We start from the raw sequence: 24,662 nt of genomic DNA on the forward strand, positions 1-24,662 counted from the left end.
AAACTGTTCTCTGGTCTAGTCAGGAACAAGAGCTTGATGCTCTCCCTATCCACCTCTTCCTTGGTAATGGTAGATAACTTATGTATCACATACTCAGAAGGCCAACTTTTTTTAGGCTCTAAGTTTGATTTTGATTGGAGTAAGTTTTATATAAAAATTTGATTTAAGCACGGTTGAATTTTACATCGTATAGTGATGACAGTCTACACGGAAAAGGGAGAAATAAGATTTTAAAGATTGTTCTAGATGATTTACTCTCATGTTATACAAGTTGAGTCTCCTGATTGAAGTCAGAATCATTGGCAATATGGTCACTCTCGGAATAACTAAGCATTGGTAACTTTGGAAGTTGGAGATGCTGAACTGTTTAGCTGGTTCCTTCATTTTTAAAGCTCTGTGATGGGATGGGAGAATGGGGCCCGCGGATGAAGGGAAGTCAATGTACATGGACCACGGTCCGGCGGAGGTGTTTAACAAATACACTGTGCGGACTGTGGATAACTCAAGTCCGGATCTGCTCCTCACACTGACCTCATAGTCTGTATTGGCCGCACATCGGGAACATCTTCATTTATTATTGGTGGGATGTGGCTTGCCAGGTCGGTGTGAGGTGTTAGCTCTGTGAAGAGCACATCTCAATTCGAATAACTCCTTCCTATTGGAGTAGCACTCACTAGTCACTACCCTATTAGCATCTTGACTATTGGACAAGAGAGGCTACAGACTAGACTTACCAGGGATCACCCAATGCTACACTGAGACTGGATCGGATCTGCTCCTCACAAAGCAGATCCAACTTCGATACCATTTTCTTCACACTATATATATATATATATATATAAAATTTCAAGTTTCAACAGAACGATTTCCACAGTGAGAGGAATCCATAGAATTTTCTTATTTCATTGCTGTGAATATGTGCTACAGAAGACAAGTTGGATAAACAGCAAAAAAAAAAATGGTTTACTCTAATAGACGAGGCAGTCCAAGTCAACAGCATGAACTGTCTATGGGCAATGCAACGCTTGAATTTAATACTGGATGTTAAATGTTCGGCTAATCCGAATTGGATGTTAAGGTTTCACGCCAGTATTAAATACATGGGATCCACATCTTTTTCAGTGGAGCCCATGGATTTAATACTGGATGTTAAGTGTTCAGCTAATCCGAATTGGATGTTAAGTGTCATTGGATGAGCTCTTTTAGCTTATGCATTAATAAATCTTAAAAAGTTATATAAGAAATTAAGATTGAGTTGATTTATTTTTCTGATAATAATAAAATCCATTTAAATATTTTGCACATCCAAGAAAAAGAATGGCTAGAGCTAAAAAGAATTAAATGGCTTAATTAACATTTGTAGTATAATAATCAATATTTCAAACTGAGTATGCAGTAATGCACATATCATAAATGTGCCAATGTATACTCTGTTAAATGCAATAATTAGGATATGGATGGATATGCTAAGGAAATTCTTATAAATCCTACATATGTAATGTTAACGCTAAATCTGAAAGATTAGATCTGTAAAATGTAAATAAACATATAAGAAACTGATTTTAAAAAATTATGTAAAATATGAACTACTGAAATAACATGAAACATTACTCAAATAAACTAAGATAGCTAAAGCTTAAAATCATACAATCTGATAACAAGACCGATGCAGGCTAACCATTGACAAACCTCTTAACAATTTAATTGGAAGAACAAGCAAACAATTTACGCCAGCTACTAGAAATAATGTATTGGAATTTATTAGAAATACGTATTGGCAGAGTCTCATTTTGATACTTTAAGCCATGCTGGATAATACATCACCGAGGCATCAGTAGAGAAAAATGTCTACTGAGGCATCATAGCAAGAATCATTACAAGTACAAGCTCAGGACTGAAATATCTTAGTTTCTAGAAAATGCATTACAGATTTTACAGCCAAAAGTGAAAAAGGAATATGTATGACCAACAGGAACAGACCATCCTTTTTTTCGGATACTTGATAAATTTTAATTAAATGGCAAAAGAGAATGTCAGCAGGGGTACCGCCTTTACAATCAGCATGGACTTGAAAAATACAAAGACCATCAACACTCATTGCAGCATACCACATGCATGATACAGTATGCGACTCTGGACCTGTTGGTAAAATAGAAATTTAAAGACTAAAAAACTTCAAGGGAGACCGCAACTTTTCTACAGATCTTTGAAGTCTCTAGTCTCAACAGGGAGCACAAGTTTGGATTCTTCAACAAGTTTACCAGCTCTAGAGAATTCAGCTTCGATGACAATCTTAGGAAGGAACAATTATTTGTCATAACTCATAACCTCACTCCAAATATCCCAACGAACTGGCGGGGGTTCAGCAAGAAGAGGCATATCTCCATCTGTACAAGCATTGGCTGATGGAAAGAAGCCTAGCCGATAATAACACATTCATTACCTCTCCCAATGACCCAATCTTAAATTTCTCGGCATTATAACATGTATATACCTTCCATGGCGGGTACTAGTTAGCATTACTATTCGTCATCCATTTCAAATCCACCAATTCGCTGTCGCCTTCTATCAAACACAGCTCGGAAGGACTCACGCTCTGCACGAAGTTGCTCTTGGAACATGCTTCGCCTATTTGATTCCTTACTTGATTCATTTGCACTTGCCTCATCTTCTTCAAGTAATGGGTTTGACTTCTGCAATTGAAGAGAGGAAAAATAATCTAGTTGTAAGCTTATAACCAGAAAGGAAGGTAACATAAGCATTTAAAATACACACATTCATACAGGGACTCTCCAGAACCAAGCTTTGAGTTTCAAAACAAATATTTTCTTCAAAAGAAAAAGAAGAAAAGAACTTATGACTGGGTTCCAGAAAGTGATAGGGGCACATTTTGGGTTGGGAAAGGGGATGGAAAAATCTCAGTGTAAGCCCTCTCATATGTATATCATCTCAGACCGGTCAAGTTGTTACTTGTTAGTAAGAAACTTGAAAAAAAGAAAGAAAGAAAGAAACAGAACTTGCAAAATAAGCTGATTGCACTAAAAGAAGAGGGAAAAAAGCTGGATAACTGACCAAGTTGTAGCCGGCACCAGGCCCAATTACTAAAGATAACTTTTTTGTTGCGCCTATTGAAAAGCCTGCCTTTCCAGCCTGAAAAAGAAAAACAATGGTAGCAGCAAGTAAATTATAATAATATTTATGTAGCAAATAAATTGCAATAATAAGGTTGCTGTCCGAAGCATGGCTTTTCAATAAAGATGAGTTTACACAGAAGCCCAGCCCATTAAAAACTAAAAATGCTATTTCATTTGGGCCTTGCAGAGCTTGTTGTGTTAAAAGCCCGCACCCTAAACTAAAACGTTTGTGTAGGCAGACATACAAGGCATTGTATGAATATCAAGTGTGGAATGGTAATACATGCCTGGTCACCCCAGTGAACAGACTTGTCTCCCTTTCCATATGCTTGAATCAACCCAGAAAGTGCATTTGAATTGCCTTTAGGACCCTCTGACTTCTCAGTATCATCCTCATCCACATCATCTGACCATTTACTCCTTCCTAGTTCTTTTACTTCTATTGGATCATCTCCTTCAGCCCACCTCTCTCCATCCTTCAAAAGACCTAAACAACATCATGATAGAAACATAAAAGAACACAGTAAGTACAGAAAAACAAAACTATATGGAATGGTTCACAATGTATACCTATATCAGTAGAATATCAAGAGGCTTTTTGTGGTTAGAATGCAGAATTAAGAAGGTGTTGCATTTGCAGACTGGAAGGTGATGTTGCTTGGTGGAAGGTTGATCACATATTCTATAATACTTGAAATCCTAGTATTTTAGAAATTTAATTAGAGTTTCGCTTGAAGCAAATGTGGCACATGAAGCATATCCACATGCTACAAGCATATGACATAGAATCATGCCTAGCTTCAACCCCAAAAAAGAAAAAGGATTCATGCATAACAAAATTTTCATACAAATTTGGCCCCGTGTAACAGTGTAACCCAGAAACAAACATCAGCCCCCAACTCTCAGGGATTAAGAACAAGAAATTCTCTCCTATCTTTCCTTCTTTCTTTTAACTTTATTTATTTATTTGCTTTGTGAAAGGTTGGAAGGAAAATTGTAAGTGAAAAGGAAACATGAGTTAAACACATAAACCACAAAGGAGAAAATATTCATCAAAACCGTTAAATATGCAATGCATTAAATGATTATCATAAGAATGGATATTCATGGTTATGTAAAATCTAACAAATCTCAAATGTATACCCAACATTTTGTTACTCTAGGTTATATTCATCATATTTCAAATACTTACTCATCTTTGGACAGTTACATTCTTAAGATTACCAAAAGAGGATAACAGTCAGGTCATATGATTATATAACGGAAATAATCACTCTTGATTAGAGTTATTCCTTATTCAATTAATTTTTAATAATATTATGTTTAATTTATAGAAACTTTTATTTTTCTTGTTAATTCACTACCTTAAAAGGCAAAAAGAGTAAGTGTTTCTGATGCAAAAGGTAGGCTGTTATAAGAGTTGCATAAAAATACACATTCCATATGACAACCTCAGATAATGAGCAGCATGCTACTTAGCTCACAAGAAAAGAGTGTGTAGTATCTAAAGAAAATGACATTTGATTTGTTAAATATATGGAAAAATTCCAGATTGAACATAAATTGTACCATCAGGTCCACGATCAACTCCACTTGGCTCTATGATCTTCTGAAATTCTCTTTGCTGCAACCCAGTTAGACCTTCATCACAAGGCATTTCTTCCGTATCCATGTCCACCTGGAATGGAATGTTAGAATTTGCTAAGGAGAAAAGCAACTAAGTTTTTATTTAACACAGACAATACATTTGTTATTGACTCCAATTTTAAAACGATGTATTTACCATGAAACATAGATACTGCCATGAGATTTCTAAAACTTATTATTATGCAGGATCACCTGCAGGACTAACTTTCACTGTAAGCTAATCCATGTAAAATATATGACAAGATGAGAGAAAGTAATTGAGATGATCTAGCCATGTGCAAAGCAAACCCATAACTGCAACACTGAGGAATTGTTTGGTGCAAATAGAAGATAGTAAAAAGCAAGAAAAGGCCAAAGAAGACATGAGTTGAGGAAGGGAATCTAAAGCCTATAATATGGTCAAGGACATAGCTCTGCTTTTTTAATTAGTATCTGTTTAAAATTTTATTGATAATGAATAATATTAATAAGCTGTATAAATTGTGCAATGCTGGTTGCCTTTAATGTCGCCTCCATTAACCACCTATAAAGCCTCATTTACAATTCCCCCCTGTGGGGTATGACACCCCACAAAATCTGGTTTTTGTTGCCCCTTGGCCAGACCACCTGCTAAGGTTTGCAGACTGAGATACCAATTTGATGCGTACTCTTATCTACCTCATTAGCTCTTTAATCTCCCTATTCCCTAAGATCATGTCTGTACATCCAAGACCAGTCCTGATTTCTTTCCAGCCACCTTGTACTGATATGTGAACCACCTTCAAGGATGAGGTTTCTGTAGTTCTATAATTTTGCCCTTCTTAACCCTTCTAGTACATCATTCAATTCTGCCCTGGTTGAAACACCTTCCCTATTGCAAATATATTTCCTTTTCCATTACTGAATGCCCCCCAACAAAAAACTCTGTTTCTTGATTGGCGGCTGAGGATATGGCAATATAGAGAGTGCAATGGCAGAACAAGATTTGTGTTCATGTAGCCAAGCCCAATTAGTCCTTGAGTTTGAGTACGGTAGAGACAAGCTACGAAGCAAGTTAGTGTTTCCTTGTAAGAACTTGTCCCCTCTAATAGAGTATAGCTAGTCATGCAGCACATTTTTCCAAGTAATTCTTTTTTTAAAGTAATGAAAAATGTTATTATATCCCTATATTGAAAAACAAAAATCATTTCTATTTTTTCACAAACTTGTCAAAAATAAATAAATATACAATTACACAACAGTAGGGGAACCGAAAATTGTTTTCTGCCAATCATTGCATAAAATGGAGAATTCCAGCCCATCAAGCTCCACAAAAAATAGGAGCCCAAAAATACATCAAACTCTTCACCTTCAACAATATTGGCTCAGAATTTTTTCCTTCAAAAATATACTGGCCTTTTCTCCCTTCATAAACTAATATATAACCAGATTCCAAACAATCTGAGCTTGTTTCTAATTTCCTAGACACAATGTCTTACAAACTGTAATGATATCATAAATCATAAGATTATTTCTATTTTTTTACAAACTTGTTAAAAAAATAAATATTACATATACTAAAAGGATATATATATATATATATAGAGAGAGAGAGATAATAGGAAAGTGATTTTACCTTATTTTAATCCATAAATACCATACATGCACCTAAAACAATAGAATTTACCACTTTGGTTAAAGACTTCTTTTCTCTCCTTGACAAAAAGAATTGGAAGGATTATGTGGAGATGTGCAAGGGCGGCCTTGATTAGGACAATGTCAGAAGAAAGAAATGCAAGAATCATCTCACAAAAGGAGACAAGCAGTCAAGAGATAAAGAAGTGTGCTGAATAGGGTAATACTTTGGTTAAAGACTTTGGAGCTTTTACACAAATTTTCTTTTACTGATATTTGGAGAAGTTGGCCAGTAGTAGTTAGATGCTCATCTACAAAAAATAGGGTATTCACAAGTTGGATAGGGTACAGGGTACCCGTACCCCCTCCTGGAGGATCTTTGAAACTAAACTTTGATGGGAGCAGTCAAGGCAATCCAGGTTATTCTAGAGCAGGAAGTGCCTTCAGAAATGAACTAGGAGAGGTCATAATCTTTTTCTCAGGTCCTGTGGGGTTTGGGGACTCTAGTAGGGCAGAAGTATTAGCTGCCTTACAAGGGGTGCAGTTTGCAAATCAATAAGGTGTGCAAACTTTTAATCGAAGTGGATTCCAAGGTGGTGGTAGGGTGGCTGAAGAACCCAGAGCAAACTGTATGATGGTCCAAGAATGAAATCAAAAAATTTAAATGGCTGACACGAAATATGCCTGTGGGAGTACAGTGGGTGGGGAGATCAGCAAATGCTCTAGCTCATAGCCAAGCAAGGGACAAGAACATACTGGATTATGAATGGCTTCACCCTACTTATTCAAGTCATGCATACCAACTACATTAGTGAAAAGAGCAAACTGGTAGCAACAGAGTACATTTTGTAATTCCTCATCCAAATAGAATTACCAAAGTTACTGATCCAGCTAGAATGAGCCAATTCAGTCACATTGAACTATAATGAAATAACAAATAGGTAACTGTAACATCAAATTAAGTTACCTCTTGGATGCCACTCTCATTAAGATCATCCCCATGGAATAATGACTGTCATATAATGGGAGAAAATGTATTAGAAGTTAATTACACACAAATTATATTTTTATCATAGTTAACAAAAAAGAGACATCTAAAGTAAGAATGAAGTGCTTTCCACAGGTTTGAGTATCAGAATAATAGAACTGTGACAAACCTGGATGTCAAGTTGTAAATATAAAGGTGGAGCTTCTTCCCATCGATCTGCCATTTTTTGTATGTCATATGCGGTGAAACCATGTACATTCCTAGCCGCACAGCCCTGTATTCCAGAAAGGAGATTCACATTGTACTTAATACACCTCACACTAATAGATAAGTATAAAATGACAGCATTATTGACTCAAGAAGAGAGGCCATTAAAAAGGACAATACAACAGCTTAAGAGGCAATACAAAAATGATGCAGAAATAGAATCTATAGTTGGGTAAAGAAGTCCAGTTGCAGTACAGATTTTTACTTACATATAGAACTTCAAATACAGGCCTAAAATGTGCTGGACATTGGGTTATCAGATAAGCACGGCTTAGCTGACAGGCCAGCCCATTACCATGGGCTCTGACCTCATGTCCAACCACCAAGATATGCCCATGGACTGAGGATTAACAAAACTCAATAGACTTCATGAGTCCCAAATAAGTTCTTAAGAAAGTGGAAGGAAGAGGCTGAATCCTGCTCAACTAAGTCCATCTCCAATTACCATTGGTCCACTCTGGAAAGAGGGTTCATTAAACTTAATTTTGATGGCACCAGCATAAGAAACCCAGGTAATTCTAGTATTGGTGGGGTTTTCAGACATGAGGGGGGCAAGATTCTATCCCTTTTCTCAGGACCAGCAGGGAAGGGGGACTCTCTTAGAGCAGAAGTGTTGGCTCTGTTGGAAGGTGTTCAAAGAGCAAAAGATTTGAACATTAGGAAGCCGGTCATTGACAGAGATTCCAAACTGGTAGTAAGCTGGTTACAAGGAAAGGATTCAAAGCTTTGGATATACAGTAATGAAAAGAAGAAAGTCAGGTGGTTGACAAGAGATATGGAAATTTCCTTCAATTGGATTAAACATTGTGCCAACTCATTTGCTGATGTTTTAGCCAAACAAGGAGTTGGGAGAGAATCTATGTTCTGGGCACTCTTGTAAATGTGGGAACACTTGGGGGAGAGATTAGAGATTTTATCTCTCATTGACTGACATTTACTTCTGTAATTCTTTTGTTGTACACTTATTTCTATCTCTTTTTTTATAAGTAATTCATTTTATTAAATTAATGAGCAAAAACTGATACAAGTATTTGCTATTATTGAGCGAAAAAAGCAGTAACTCAGTTCATGCGTGTATGCATTTTTTCACTTTTATTTTATTAACCAAGTTTTGCAAAGCAAAACATGGCATTCTTCATTAGACTTCAGGCCACTATCAAACAACAGACCAATATTGAAAATAATTGATAAAAAATAAAATATTAATTTTTAAATTTATTACAATCACTAGAGAACAGTTCAAGGTCATACATTGCGATACAGAAATAATGAAGACGAAATAACAACAACATGACATGATGGCAACTGAAACTCACCATGGGATCCTTGTACGTAGCTTCTAGCAAGAACACTTCATAGCCTGACCTCTGATACAAAAACCATAAATAATTAGAAAAGATATAAAAATAGATGCACAAAGCATGAAAAGAGATAACAAGTGTGCCTTTCCCAAGCAACTGTTGCATGTTAAAAAATACATATTAATATTATTAAACATTTAAAGATAACCATTAGTACTATAAATCAAAAATGTGAACGTGTTTATTGGTAATTAACCAATACAGACACAAATGAACACACACAAAGAACTCAAGGGGAAGACATGCAGAACAACTAGTAACAAAACTCGTTAAAAGGAAAAAGGTTACAAACAGATGAAGAGATTTCACCCCAAAACACTGCATCTAGAAAACCCCAACACTAACGAAACAACATAACAAAACTACCAAATTATTACTATAAATCAAAATTATGATCATGCTTATCGGTAATTAACCAATACAGACACAAATGAACACACACAAAGAGCTTAAGGAGAAGACATACAGAATAACTCTTAACAAAATTCATTAAAAGAAAAAAGGTTACCAACAGGTGAAGATATTTCACCTCAAAACACTAAAATCAAGAGAAACCCCAACACCATAACAAAACCATCAAAAACATGGTCATGCTTATTGGTAATTAACCAATACAAACACAAATGAACACACACAAAGAGCCCAAGGAGAAGACATGCAGAACAACTCTTAACAAAATTCATTAAAAGAAAAAAAAAAAAAAAAAGAATAGATTACAAACATGTGAAGAGGTTTCACCCTAAAAAACTACATCAAGGGAAACCCCTAAACCAATAAAACAACATAACAAAACTACCAAATATTTCGTCAAGAGAAACCTCAACAACATGGTACTTATTTTATAATAATCGCTTATTTATGCTTCTTTCAAGAGCAAAAGGTACACTTTCTTTCTCCTTGTGCAAGGGAATGCAAATCCTTCTTAGAACACACATCTGGAATGCAAATCCTTCTTTCATGGGCCCCTGTACATCAATCCCAAACAATGTTCGAGATGTATGTTATAAGATGGATATGCGTGTCCTATAAATTTCAGTAGGTAGGCACCATTGCAGGCATATTAGTATAATTAGATAGCAATAAGTACTGCAAATTGAAAAAAGTACATGAACATTAAGATAGTGCATAGTTAAAAAGATGCTTCATAAAAACGTCAGAAGTAGTTTCTCAGTTTCTCCAATATTTTCCTTTCATTTTCAGGATGAATTGGAGAGCTCTAGCTAAACTACTTTCAGGTATTCTCAGTTTCTCCAATATTTTATGGAGGATTACTTTTTTAGTGGTTTTGTGGTGTATCTGGAAAGAACAAAACAGAGAAATTCTGAAGGCATCTTGAGAAGATTGTGATTCATGAAAGGTAATGTAAGATTTGTATTAATAAAATAAAGGTGTACAAGTATAAAAGAAAGATTTGTACACAATTTTCAAATGTATACTGATAACATTCACTTCACATCAAACCACAAAAAAAAAAATGGAAAAATAAAAAGTTAAAAAAAAAAGTTTGTGCAATCACCAAAGCAAAAGAGGCAAAAGGCCAAGTTGACTACCAGTAACTAGTACTCTAGTAGTATAAAGAGGTCCCAAGCCATACCAACATGCAAAAGTAAAAACACTTTTTCTTTCTTCTAGTTTGGATAACAAAAAAGAAATTTACATTATAGCATTAGGTATGAAAATCAGGCAACACTAAGCCTCTCCCTTCCCCACAGAGAAGAAAAAGGCAACAACAACAACAAACCGCTTGGCTTCTAGGCAAGCCAAGATGACCTGGCCAAACATCTTATTACCAATAAAGTTTGAGACTGAATGAATTCAAGAAAAGGAATAGTGATCAATGGAAACATAATTGCTTATTCAGAAGGGGAAATTTTGCCTAATTGGATAGCTAAGATGTTAACAGCCTAACCAAAATACATAATGACTAAGGCCCCGTTTGGTTCGCGGGAATAGGGGTCTGGAATCAGAATCAGAAGGGGTTATTCCAATTCTAACTTTTTGATTGGGCGGAATCGGAATCCAATTCCCATTCCTGCTGGAATGGAATTCCCCCATTTGAGGGAATGACCATTCCCTGCCCCTCCCTTGGGAATGAAATCCCATTCCTGCTGATTTTAATTCTCATTCCCATTCCTGTCTGAACCAAACAGACTATGGGAATGAACCATTCCGTTTCCGATTCCGGAGGATTTTGATTCTGATTCCAATTCCGATTGCGAACCAAATGGACCCTAAATGAAGAAAAGAAGAAAGAAAGAATAGGGAATTAACTGGATTATTTCAAAACAAAAGAATATTAACTGACTAGTAATGCCTCAACCACAAGGAAACCGAAAATCTGCCTAATAAAAAAGAGCATCAAATTCTTGAGTCAATTAAGAAATGCAACAAAGCATGCAAACATATCAAGTATAACACAGATTGTAGGTAATGATGCTTAATACTAGGCCACATAATGTCATGAAACATGTCTACCTTCTGTCTGCAAGACAAAAAAACGAGACTCAATTTGCAAAAACAACCATAACATTCTGTCATGTTCAACATCATAATATTTGGTCATCCCCCAACAATCATTGTAACTCTTAAGTTCCAAGAGATGAAGTTGAACAAAAACAACTAACACTTCAAGAGGCCTCGTCTGGGACCATAAAACCAAGAAAACCTCACAGTATCCATGCGGACAATAGAAACTTCTATAACTTCTGAACTGCACGCCTACAGATCTTCCCTGGTTTCCACATGGGAACATGCAGTCACCCTTCTCTATGGCCTTATCAATTTTTAAATCATGGTAACGAAATCGTAATAGAAGAAAAGAAAGGAAGAGGCATTAAAAAATGAGTATCTAACAAGTTGGACGCACCAGTTACTGATCAAAAAAGATATAATGACTTGGACTACTATTAAGTGTTAAGAAGGTGGTGCAAATGTGCAATCATGATTAGCCAACTAGCAAGTAAATGCAAGACATGAACATGATGTGTCCAACTACTAGAGAATCTATACATGATGAAGATTGGTCTCAGAACTGCCGAACATGTTCTAGACAAAAAGAAGAAAAGATAAAAGAAAGATACTCACAAAGGTTGTAAACAAGAAAGAATCGAGGATATACCTTTGCAATTGCCCAAAACTGAGCAAAATCAGCTACCCGCAGATTGCGGTCATCCACTAAGACGAGGCACACATACCAGCAACAAATGGGTCAATTGCCGAACAAAACTGCATCTGTAGTTAGTGAAAATGAAAACAGTGCACATGCACTGCACCCCACCACTGTATCTATAACCATACTGAAATATCGAACTTGCTTAATTATAAATGGGCTAGGACTGGGAGAACTTTTCATCAATTCCTTTATAGGCACATTTTGATCTTTCTGAATGAGGAAGAATTCACTTAATACCATGCACCTAAGAGGAATATGGATGAGACACAAGACTGGTCTAAATAAACCAATGTCTTAGATGCAGCCATTTTAGCACCAAAGGCAAGCAACTAAATGCAAAAAGTAGGCACCTTTCAACAAATCCAGTTAGTTTTTCAATTTTTCCAACCAAATGAAAATGTAATGCTGAATTAGTTAAAATATTAACACTGCACACAAGTCTATACCAGTCTCCAAAACAAATAATAAATAATAAAAATGCTAGCAAAGTACAGATATTTGCAAAAAAAGGAAATTATTAAGAAAAATGCTGAGAAAGGGTCAGAAAAGTAAAGGTTCATATAAAAATTTCCAGTTTCTCCACATAAGATTCATACCAATTATGAACGTGAACATTCCCTCCTCAACAGTCTTCTTGAATGCTTTCAACATGCTTGACCGGTAAGCCTATAGCATAGATAATTTCAATGGTTGAATGTTGAAACCATAATAAAAGCCAAAAATCGAAATAACCACATATCAACTAGAGTTCTTTCCTTTTTCATCTTTCTTATAATGCAAACATCTATAAGAACCATATGCCAAATACTTTCATTGCTAACACAAACTTGGGTTATAAGAAAGTGTTTTATGTTATCTGCCAAATGGCTAGTCTATACTACATAAAAAGAACCGGAAGAGAATCAAATGAGAAGATTAATGCAAGCTATCCACACGAGTGGTGAACTATGACTATAGTGTTCCAAAAATGATGGTCAGGATTACCTCTTCCATTTCTGGTTCATAACAATACTCCATGACCTTCTTTGTAATGCGTTTCTTTCCTTTCCCTGAAGTTGAACCCTCGCTCTCCTCAACCTTCAAGATAGTGGCAAATAGTTTATACAAATTATATTTTATCAATATTTTAAGGCAAGAGAAAAAGGAAAAGAGAAACATAGTTCAATGTGCAGAAAATAAACTTTTTATCGCAGAAAAAAACTATGTTAGACATCAGCAAAAAAAAAATGAAAGTAGTAGTTCACCTTTTCAACTTCAGTCATGAAATAATCATCCATGGAGTGAATTCTTGGCGCATCACCACCATTTTCAACCTCAAGATCACGAAGCATCTTGGCTAAGTAGCTTTTGCCGCTTCCTAGAAACAAAGCATGCACTTTAAGTTTTGGCATACACAATCATGATAGGTTGAGTAATGTTTTTAATTTACTTCAATTTTTTGTCTCACATTATATCCATCATCCATGCCTTATCCCAAATATATGGGACCGGCTACATGAATCCTGTTTGGACGATACAGTCAAGCAATTCTTTTTTTTTTTTTTTTGAGAAAAGGGTAACTTTCATTTCATTGCAAAAAAAGGGGAAAAGGATGTACATGAGGAGATGAACAGCAATGCCAAACATGACCAATAACCAAAAAGACCTCTAGAATTTAGGGAGGCATTGAGGAGTGACAAGAGTCACCATGCAAAAAATCCCTCCCCACCCTTGACTTGGCCAAACCATCAACCACATAATTCAGCTATTTAGGAGTCCATCTAAAATGACAGATCAAGTTAGACATGATTTCCAAAATCTCATTAAAAATGCATTTGAATCTGAATCTCCAAGAGCCCTCCTTAGTCCTTATTGTTTTTTATCCAATTGATTACATTCTTGGAGTCACCTTCCACCACCAACTCAGCGATGTTAAGAGCCACCACAGATCTCAAGCCCAACAACAACGCCAAGACTTTTGCTTCAGCAACATCTTTACCAAAATTGACCCACTAAATGCCCAGATCAGGTCCACACTAGCCAAGCAATTCTCTTCTTCATTCTTGATCTGAAAGAAGAATCGAATGTGCTATTGGATGCTGAAAAATAAAAAAGGGAAAGAGATTTGGCAATGGATGAGTTCTCTAGGATAGCCATAATGGAGGAAATTGCTTGCAACAGAGGTTAAAGCTATTTGGCTAAAAGAGGGAGGCAAGAACACTGCTCTTTCCATAAAGTAGACAATGACACACACCATTGCAATAACATATCTCAAATCAAAATTAAAGGGCAGATGATAGTAGACAAGCGATAGATAACAAAGGCTATAGTTAAGAACTACAAAGATATATTCTCAGCCCATGATTATTTAAGGCCAAATTGGAATCTCCTTTTAGCAGTATCCCTGTAGATGAGAAAGACAAATTGGAATCTCCTTTCAATAAGCTGAGGTTCTTAAAAGGACTACAAGATTTGAATGAGAATAAGGCCCCTGGCCCAGATGGTTTCCCGTTAGCTTTCTACAAGAATTGTTGGGAAATCCTGAAGGATGATTTCATGGCAGTGATAAAGAATTCCACTCTAATGCGACTCTGACACCAAAAGCAAATGCAACTTTTATATCTTCAATTCCTAATATAAGTGGTGCAGTGGACATAAAAGATTTCAGAACCATCAGTTTGATAGGTAGCATATATAAACTGATTTTTAGGTACTAGCCAACAGATTGAGAAATAGTCTTGGGCATGCTCATGTCTCCTTCTCAAAGTGCATTTGTGGATGGTAGGCAGATCTTGGATGGCTCTCACACGCCTAGGCCAAGGCACATTGTTGCGCCTAGGACCTGGGCAAGGCACCTACCCTAAAATACGCCTCGCTTGTGTGCCTAGGCGCGCCTCAGCGTGCCTTTTAAATCATTGTTCCACACCTCCATTGCATAGTGTGCAAGCCATATCTGCCACCTCTATACCTCTTTTAACTAAATTGTCCCTAGTTTGGATCTTGTCCAACACTGCAGACCAAACAAAAAAAAGGCAGTTTAGACAAAACAATCCTTATCCAAATCCTGTCACTTGGAAAGGAAGAAAGGTCCTCCCTCATCAAGCTGTTGTAAAAAGATTTTACAGAGAAGGTACCTGATTTCACAAATGACCATTTTCTTTTGTCCACCCCTGGTCCAGAAGCCACCTCCCAGTCATTTAAATTCCTCCGGAATTGGGGGTTCCAAATACAATGCCCATTTTCCTCCCCGAACAATCAGCCACTGTTGTGTCCTTATTTATAGAAATCTCAAACGGATCAGGGAATTAGACCCTCCCCACACCAATAACCCTTCCAAAAAAGAATCCTTTGACCATTGCCCTCTTCATACTTTATAGTTTATACCCTTCAAAAGTTGTGGATGAATTTTCTGAATTACCTTCCAAATTGAACACCCATAAGAGGATCTTACTTCTTTCTCCCACTCCCTGCTGCTGGAACCATACTTGGATACAATTAACCTTCTCCACAAACCATTCGGTTGGTCAATGAATCTCCACAACCACTTCCCTAACGAGGCAGTGTTTTTACTGATCTGATCCCTAAACCCCCACTTGCCCTGAAGCAGTAAACTTTCTCCCAGTTCACCAGATGGCATTTTGACTCCTTCACCCCCACCACAGGAAGTCTCTCATCTTTCCTTCTAACACAACAGCCCTACTTGCCAGAATTGGGAACAAAGACAAGTAATAAACGGGAAGGGAAGACAACAAACTTCTAATTAGAGTGACTTTACCCCCTTTTGATAAGTATTTGGTCTTCCAAGAAGCCATTTTCTATCAATTTTTTCAATGGACCCCCAAATGGTGTTGGATTTACAATTTTCACCCAAGGCATACCCAATTTTTTTTTTTTTTGATAATTGAAGGCATACCCAAATATTTTGTTGGGAGTTTGCCAACTCTGCAACCCCAATCATTCAGCCCATGCTTCCAAGTTTATAACTTCCTCAACAGCCACTATTTCACTCTTTAGAATACTAATATGCAAACAAGTGACCACCTCGAACCAACTTAAAATTGCCTTCACAGTCCAAATTTGTTCCCAAGAATCATCACAGAAAAAAGAGTGTCATCTGCAAATTGCAGCAGAGCAATCTCCACATCCCCATTATCTAATTGGAAACCTTCCACTGGCCCTTCCAGACGGGCTCTCTCTACAAGCCTAGAGAGGGCTTCTGTCAAACAGATGAATAACAGTGGGGAGAGGGGATTCCCTTGTCTTAGACCCCTAGACCTCCAAAACAGACCGAAAGAACTCCATTTACAAGCACTGAGAACGATGAGGAAGATAAGCACACTTTATCCAATTTCTACATTTCTCGCCGAAATTTATCATCTTTAACATGTAGTCCAAGAACTTCTAATTCACATGGTCGTAGGCAAGCTGTGATGAAGCCAGTTTAAGTAATCTGAAAAGGTTGGTGGATGAAATTTCAACAGACCTCAAAATTCAAAGTAAATTGGGGAAAAATCTGTGTAGCTGGAATCAACATTGGGGGGGGGAATCCAAGCCATGGCAAATCTGCTAGGTTGTAAAGTGAAAAATTGGCCTCTGGAATACTTAGGTATGCCCTTGAGTGGGAATCCGAAAGCTGAAAGCTTCTGGAAACCGGTGGTAGAGAGGTTCATGAAGAAGTTGGCAATGTGGAAGAGAAATTATAAATTCTTGGGGGGGAAGAATCACCTTGATAAAATCAACCCTAGCAAACCTACCCACCTATTTCCTTTCCACCTTTAAGATCCCGGTGAAAATAGCTAGGAAATTGGAGAAGATTATGAGGGACTTTTTGTGGGAACCAGGTGATGAAAAGAAAGATCATTTAGTTAAATGGGAGCAAGTTTGTTACCCTAAGGACCAGGGTGGATTAGGTATAGGGAACCTATTAAAGAGAAACAAGGCCCTTCTAGGGAAATGGCTGTGGAGATTCCCTTGTGAGGAAGAAAGGTTGTGGCACAAGGTCATTAAAAGCTTACATGGTGAAGCAGATAATGCTTGGGATGCAAAATTAGCCCCCAATGCAGCTCCATCCTCTCCCTGGAAGGCAATCTTTGAGGTATATCTAACCTTTCTTCAATTTATCAGGTTTGATGATGGTTGTGGCAACAAAGTTTTATTCTGGGAAGACCTTTGAATTGGGGATGTGCCTCTTATGATCAAATTCCCAGACCTCTACTCTTTATCAAACTATAAAAACAAACCTGTTGCTAGGTTTGGTGTGCTTTCAGAGTCAGGGATCTCTTGGGATTTTGGTTTTAGAAGAGGATTGAGGGAAAATGTGTGTGAGTCTCTAGTGTTGTTGATTTCAACATGTTGTGGATGCTTTTACAGCCGCTAACAGCAACAGTGATGGACAGCAGCAGTAATGGGCGATTAATTCAGAGTTTAATGGATAGCAGCAGTAATGGGCGATTAACTCAGTGTTCTCATCTTATCTAATTCAATGTACTCATCTTATCTAGCTAGATACAGTTCTATCTTATCTAGTAGGGAGTCTTATCTGTTCAGTGTTCTTATCTAAATTCAGAAGTATAGATGAGTAGGAAGTCCTCCTAAAAGTGGGATTTTTATCTTCTTGTAATCTCCTATTTAAAGGAGCTAATGATATTCAATAGAGGCATCAAAATTCTCGGTCAAGACAGAGTAGAGGAGAGTTGGTGATCTCTTGAACAAATCACCATTAAGGCGCCAAGATAGGTTGCTCAAGAAAAGGGAGGAACAAGGGAAAACACGAGGTTTTCCCCGTGGACCGACCCGTGACGAGATCCTATTCGCGGGCCTGTAACACAACACTTGAGAGGGTCTACTTGGACCAATCTATAGCTGATTGTAGAGTTTGATCCCCAACTTCTGATGGTTTATTTTCCTGTGCATCTTTCTTTGGTTTGCTCACTCATATTGATCCTATGGGGGTAAAGTTCCCAGTGAGAGAAATATGGTCTAAACCGATCCCTTCAAAAGTACAAGCTTTCTGTTGGGAAGTGTTCCTATGGAAGGTAAACACTTGTGATGTGCTATGGAAAAGGAGACCAAACAATTGCCTCTCTCTTCATGTGTGTGTCCTTTGTTTGGGATGTGGTGAAACTCTAACTCACTTACTATTATCCTACACCTTTGCTCCTAGTATTTGGAATGTTGTTTGTTCTCTCTTTGGATGCAGATGGGCTCCCCCATAGGATGTGGTAAGTCTATTCAGCCCCACTTTCCTGTGTCAACAGAAGAAAAGGGGAAAGTGCATGTGGAAGGCAGTGAGAGCAACTATAGTATGGACTATATGGGAGGAAAGAAACCTAAGAATCTTTTCAGGAAAAAGCAAAACAAAGGAGGAAGTTATTAAAGCCATAAAAATCAGAACTACACATTGGGTGAAGACCATGGAGATATTCAGAAACTACTCCACAAATGAGATACTAAGAAATTGGACTGAAGTAGTACAAACAGATGTACCCAAAGTTATTGTGAGCATGGAATGGAAGCCACCAGCACTGAACAAACTAAAATTGAACTTTGATGGGTGTTCTCTTGGCAACCCTGGAAGGGTAGGCATTGGGGGTGTGTTTAGAAATCATCTGGATGTGGTGGTGGCACTCTACTCAGGATCAACAGGTTATGGTAACTCAATACAGGCTGAATCTCTAGCCCTACTTCAAGGTCTAAAGATGGCTGAGCAGATAGGAACAACAGACTTAGAAATAGAAGGAAACTCACTATTGGTCATCTCTTGGGCCAAAAACATCACATCAGTACCTTGGAAGCTCAAATTTATTTTCAAAGAAATTGATACACTTGCAAGGAAGTTCAACTTCAGTTTGGTTGGGTCAAAAGGGATGCAAATGGGATGGCGGATACCCTAGCAAAACAAGGGGCACATAGATCTTCATTGTATTGGGCAGAATTGTAACTAATTGCTGGAGATTGCAGTTTATTCCTCTGCAATCATTATCTATTGTATCTTAATTTCTCTGTTATTAATGAAATATTTTTTTGCTAATAAAAAAAAAGCACTCCATCCACAATCAATCTTCCTCTGATAAACGCACCTTGAGATTCGGCATTCAAACTTGATACCACTTTTCCCATTCTGTTTGCCAAAAGTTTTGCTAGTATCTTATACATGCTACTCACTAGACTGATGGGTCTAAAATCACTCAACTTCACTGCCCCTTTCTTTTTTGGAATTAAAGTGATAAACATGCGATTTAAACTCCTATGAAGAGAACCCCTTTCATGAAGGTTTGGTCTTACTTTCTGAAGCTATTTGGTGCTTCATGGATATGTCCCCATGGCTTGTGACCTGTGCTGCCTTTTCTCCACCTAGAAATCAAAAACTTTTAGCCCACGTGGAAGAATCTTATGGAATGTCACCCCAGCTGCTATATGCCGGTGCATTTGGGGAGAAAGGAATAACAGGGCTTTTCATAACAGCACTAGCCCATCCAAGAAAGATTTTGCGACGGTGGGAAGAAGCATTGCAAGATGGGTATCTATATCCAAGGAATTTGCTGGTTTTAATTTTTCCACTTTGTAGCAAATTGGAATAGTATTATATGGGATGCTTCCAGTGCTTAAAAAAAGCAAGGCGCAAAAAAGATGCAGCGGCCAATTTGCACCTGAGGCGCAAGGAGCAAGGCGAGGCGTGCGCCCTTTTGAAGCAAGGTGCAAAAATGCAAAAATAAATGCTAAAAATAAAAAAAAGTCAGAAAATTAAAAAAAACAAAAATTTTCAAAAAAACAAAAAAAAAATATTAAACATAATATTAATAAAAAATAAAAAACTTAAATTTTAAAATAATGTTTTAAAAAACCTATTATCTAAAATTAAAATACATAAACATAAGATGTAAAGCATATTCAAATGAGAATTTAAAAATAAAATCAAACATATAAAACATTTTCAAGCATGTAAAACCTCTATTCTCTTTTTTCATTCAATTGCATTACCTCAAGTAGCTAATGTAATGTAAAACATATTAAATTCCTGATTCTACGAGCCACCTTTGTGCCACGCCCATCGAGGCAAGCCCAAACAAGTCCACATTAGGTCTTAAATTCTTAGTTTTCACACAAAAAAATAATGATTTTATAGTTTTAATTGCTTTTTAAGAAGACATTTTATTAGGATGGAATGTCTGGGCTGAGGCACAAGGCGCATCAGGCGCTCCAGGTGTGTGCCTTTTGAAAGATTCTTTCTGTTTGTAATCATCCTATCCCTTATCCAAGTTTTTGATGTTTTGCTCTGGTTATCCTAGAGCTGTATTGAGGGAATCTCTCCCTCGCACTTTTGCTTTTTCACTAATGCATCTATCTTTGATCTTTACATTTCAAAAAAAAAAATCTGTTTTTTATGTTTTCAAGGGAGCAAAAAACATGTAGAGAAACCACCTCAAAATATCAACAGTTCTATTTAGATGGCTCAATATTTACTTCTTACCTTGCGAATTAGAACAGCACCTTGAATGATTAGCACAAAAATGAGAATCTATGACAAGCAATTAACCAATCTAAAGCAAGAGGCAGAAATGAGTGTGCTGAGATAGATTGGTGGAAAAACAAGAAAGGATAAGGTCAGAAATGAAGGCATTTGACAGAACAAAGGATAAGCTCCAATACGTGATAAAATGAGAGAAAGTAGACTAAAATGGTCTGTCAGGTGCATGGAAGACCATCTACTGCACCTGTAAGAAGAAGCGATCTATTGCAAGTTGAAGGGGCTAGAACCTAGAAGAGCTGTGGGCAGACCAAATAGGGTGTGTTGTAGTAAGGAATGACCTAAGCACTCATAATTTAACGATGGATATGGTGTTAAACAGAACAGAATGGTGATACAGCATTCATGTAGCCAACCCCATAGAGTTGGGATAAGGCTTAGATGATGATGATGATGATGATGATATGAATATAGATATTGGTGATGGCTTGAGACAGATCATTCAAGTCGTGGTAAGATTAACTGAAGGCATGTAATAAACAATTTCAAGCTAATGAAGTTACCTGGAAGACCTCGAAGGATGATCACGATATGATCAGGCCGAGTAGCTCGATGAGGTTTCCTAAATAAGCAAGAAGCATCAACAGCCTTTGGTTTATCTGGAGATAGTTGCTCTACTGGGAAAGGCCTCCCTTCATCCAGATACTGTTTAGATGATGGCTGGTGGATGACTTGTGATCCCTGCAGAAGTGCAAGAGAAATTCTACATCTGAATGGGATCCACTCCATTGTATAATCACAACAATAGGATCAGATTTCAAAAGAAGTATCATGCAAATGAAAAGGTGAACCAATTTTATTGATCTTTGCATATATTTGGTAATACCACAGACCAAACTCACAACCAGACAGATTCAATCTTTTTTATCAGCACCACCCACCAGGCAGATTCAATCTTGTCTATTATGTCTCAAATGAAAACATAAATTCTGGGCTGCTCTTAGCCCAGAATGCATCTTATCTTCATATTCATTTTTTTTTTTTTGCCTTACCTTGATAAAGTTAGCCTTGATACATTTCTAATAAAAAACCCATTTCTTTATTAGACTAACAACCAGACCTGATAATTGATATACATCACATGCTGTGCTGAAACTGGTCCAGAATGTTAGCTTTTAAACAGTTTCACATTTTTGTCCATTTATGGGATAAGGTTCCGGTATGTTCATTGGTGCCTACAGCCTACATCAAGCCACTACTAACAATGGACTTGATGATCATCATGTATCACACATGGAAATTCTTATTCTCTGTTAAAAACATTAACCCTTTTTTCCCAACAACATCAAATAAAACAAGAGAAATAAAACAAACTAAAAAAAAATCATAAGTATAGATCACTATACCTCCATGATAAAACCAGTTGAAGAATGGAAATGTTGTTTATTGTGAAAATAGGCCTGTGCCAAAGGCTGGACTTCTGGAGCTGCTTGGTGTAGTGACAGAGGCACAGTAGCTGAAGCATTAGTGGGAACAGGAAATATTGAAGAGGATATTTTGGAAGGTGAAGTTGTAACTTCCACATGTGGTGGTGGTGGCCCTGGTGGCTCCACTGGAAGAGGCGGTGGCGGCAAAGGAGGCAGAGGAGGATGTGTGCCAAATGCCCGGGAAGAAGACACTTGTACTGTTGAAGCCACATCATTTAAGGTGGAAAATGATGAGTACCCACCTTGTCTGTTCACATTTTGTGAACTAAATTGTTCCACCACAGGGAAAAGCTGGGAACCAACTGATCCCTGAGCATCTGCTGGTGGTGGAGGTTTAGCTTCAAAAGGCTGACTAGCATCTCTGAGATCATGTTTGTTTTCATTCCTATTTTGCAATGCATATGAATGGGAATTCTGAGTGTTAGATGCATAGCTTTCAACAGGGATATTGGATCCCTGCTCATGTTGTGGCATGTTTGATCCTGAAGGCACCTGCCAGCTAGCTGCTTGGGGATACTGGGGTTCCTTCGATAGCATAAATTTGTTCAGTTGATTTCGCTGAAGATCTCGGTTACTGAATGTCTCATGGGAACCTTGTGAAGTGGGATAAGGCATCTGATGAGGAATTTGTGGCTGCTGGTTGAACTCACCCTTCTTGTGTTGATACACTTCTTCTTCGTGAAGAGCCAATGGTTCCTGATAATACCTGGTGGGGTCAATATAATCAGGGGCAACTGGTGAGATGTTTCTAGGCCCATAACTCTGCAAAGAGTGGTGCAAGGAATTTTCTGCCTGACCATAACGAGAGTGCATGGAATGTTCATTTTGCGTATCAGTAAACTCATTCTTGGTACCCCTTTCTCTGTTTTGGGGGAAACCATACTCAACGTCCGACCGGAACCCATTCCTGTGTTCACCGGTGTGGAATCCCTTCTCATCATATGCAATGCCTTGCATGGAATGGTTCCGCGTGTCTAGGCCATGTTCTGGATGGAAAAGAGCTCCCTCACGATCAGTAGGCCCAAACCCTGAATCACGACAACCGTTCACTCCCATGTTGCTTGCATGCTTCGGTGGCCAGTCGTGAAATTTGGCACATGCGCCACTATCAACGCTGTTGAAACTCCTATCGCGAAGTGGATCTTTATGGAAATATTCATTTGTCCCAGGACCGAGACCCGAGCCTGTTCCCAGCACACCTTTTGGCTGTGCAACGATTGGTGATCCCCCGTGATCACGAATCAAATTCAATCTCCGTTCATCCTCTGCTGAGATTCTACTTTGTTTTGGGTAGTACTCGTTGCGAACTGGTGGCGGTCCCTGTATAAAAGAGCTGGCACTCATCTCGTCAACCTTCGTTCTCTTATGAATTCTGTCGTTCTCAACGAATTCCCCCCTCATAAATTCATTACCACCATAATCATACGGAGGAGGATGAAATCCATCCCTGGGAACCCCGTTCATTAGTACAGATTCTGTGAATTGTGACGGGAGAGGAAATTGCCGAAACGAATCTCTATCTGAATTGTGATTCTGATATTTAGGCCAAGGTTGTGAATTTCCAAATGCATCATTCGGATGCCCGGGAACCGGCATCATAGAATTAGGATGTCCATTAAAATGCGATAGAGGACGGGAAATCCCCGGGGAGCCCCGGTTATCCAGAAAAGGATCGAAAAAGGGTCTGTGAAACGGGCGATCGTTCTCTAACGGAAACCGACGGAGGCCCTCACCTCCGAAGTCGCTTTGATCGAATAATGGTGGATGAGGACAAAAAGGAAAATGAGAAGTTGAACAGGTAGGGCAGATATTACCTTGAAGCGGCCTAAAGCGCCAAGATTGTTCCATCTCCAAGAGAAATCAAGCGATCCAGAGCTGCAGCAGATGAGAGCGAGGAGACCAAAATCAGGGTTTTAGTGTTTTTAGGGTTTTGGAGGGAGTTGACAGAAAATGCGAAAAAATAGATGCGCTCTGCGGCTCTGTGCGTATAGCCTCTGATCCGAGAGAATATCCGAGGTTAATAAGCTCATGAGAAAATGGCCAATTTTTGGGTATCCGTATTCCCTATTTTATTTGCCCTAATAAGCTGTAAAATCCATAAGGAGACTTTGATGATTCCAGGAACGTTGACGCATGTTATGGAGGGCGTTTTTGTCATTTGATGATTAACCGACTGCTCTTCAGCTTTCTATTATCGTGGAGCGCGTTGCCACTTGCCGGTGGCGAAAAAAAAAAAAAATTGGCACTCTACTGGATAGAACTAATGTAATGTTGGAGGCTTATGCTGTGGCCATCATCACGTGGAATTTCTTGATCATTTCGCCTGAGGCCAAATTTGGGATTGCAAATCTTAAAAATAAGTGATTATTGAATAATTGTTAAAACTACGAATAATCATTTATTTATTGATAGGGGAGCTCGGGTTCAGTGGACCCTTCCGTCCACAAGATGCACGCACCCTCCAATAAATTTTAAGCACGTCGGCTTGTACTTTTAACAGGAAAACTAACGGTTTCTTATCTTAACGGCGAATTGCATGGTTGAACCGGGTATGCAAAGCTTTAAAA

General features: G+C 38.0%; 1 protein-coding gene across 1 annotated transcript; it reads right to left on the minus strand.

Moving 5' to 3' along the window:
• Positions 1–1,738: 1,738 nt before the first annotated feature.
• On the minus strand, positions 1,739–24,148 carry LOC148863068 (P-loop containing nucleoside triphosphate hydrolases superfamily protein). The gene is made up of 14 exons (XM_088979173.1): positions 22,015–24,148; positions 21,172–21,349; positions 13,407–13,519; positions 13,147–13,239; positions 12,759–12,828; positions 12,109–12,164; positions 8,946–8,996; positions 7,532–7,636; positions 7,342–7,386; positions 4,704–4,812; positions 3,422–3,621; positions 3,073–3,150; positions 2,495–2,693; positions 1,739–2,417 (listed from the first exon to the last, which is right to left on the minus strand). The coding sequence occupies exons 1-13, from the start codon at positions 23,941–23,943 to the stop codon at positions 2,523–2,525; spliced, it is 3,198 nt and encodes a 1,065-aa protein (XP_088835299.1). The 5' UTR covers positions 23,944–24,148; the 3' UTR covers positions 1,739–2,417; positions 2,495–2,522.
• Positions 24,149–24,662: the final 514 nt, after the last annotated feature.

Source organism: Nelumbo lutea, chromosome 3 (assembly GCF_056320005.1).
Source record: "Nelumbo lutea isolate HS-2025 chromosome 3, American lotus-T2T, whole genome shotgun sequence".
NCBI classification, from domain to species: domain Eukaryota; kingdom Viridiplantae; phylum Streptophyta; class Magnoliopsida; order Proteales; family Nelumbonaceae; genus Nelumbo; species Nelumbo lutea.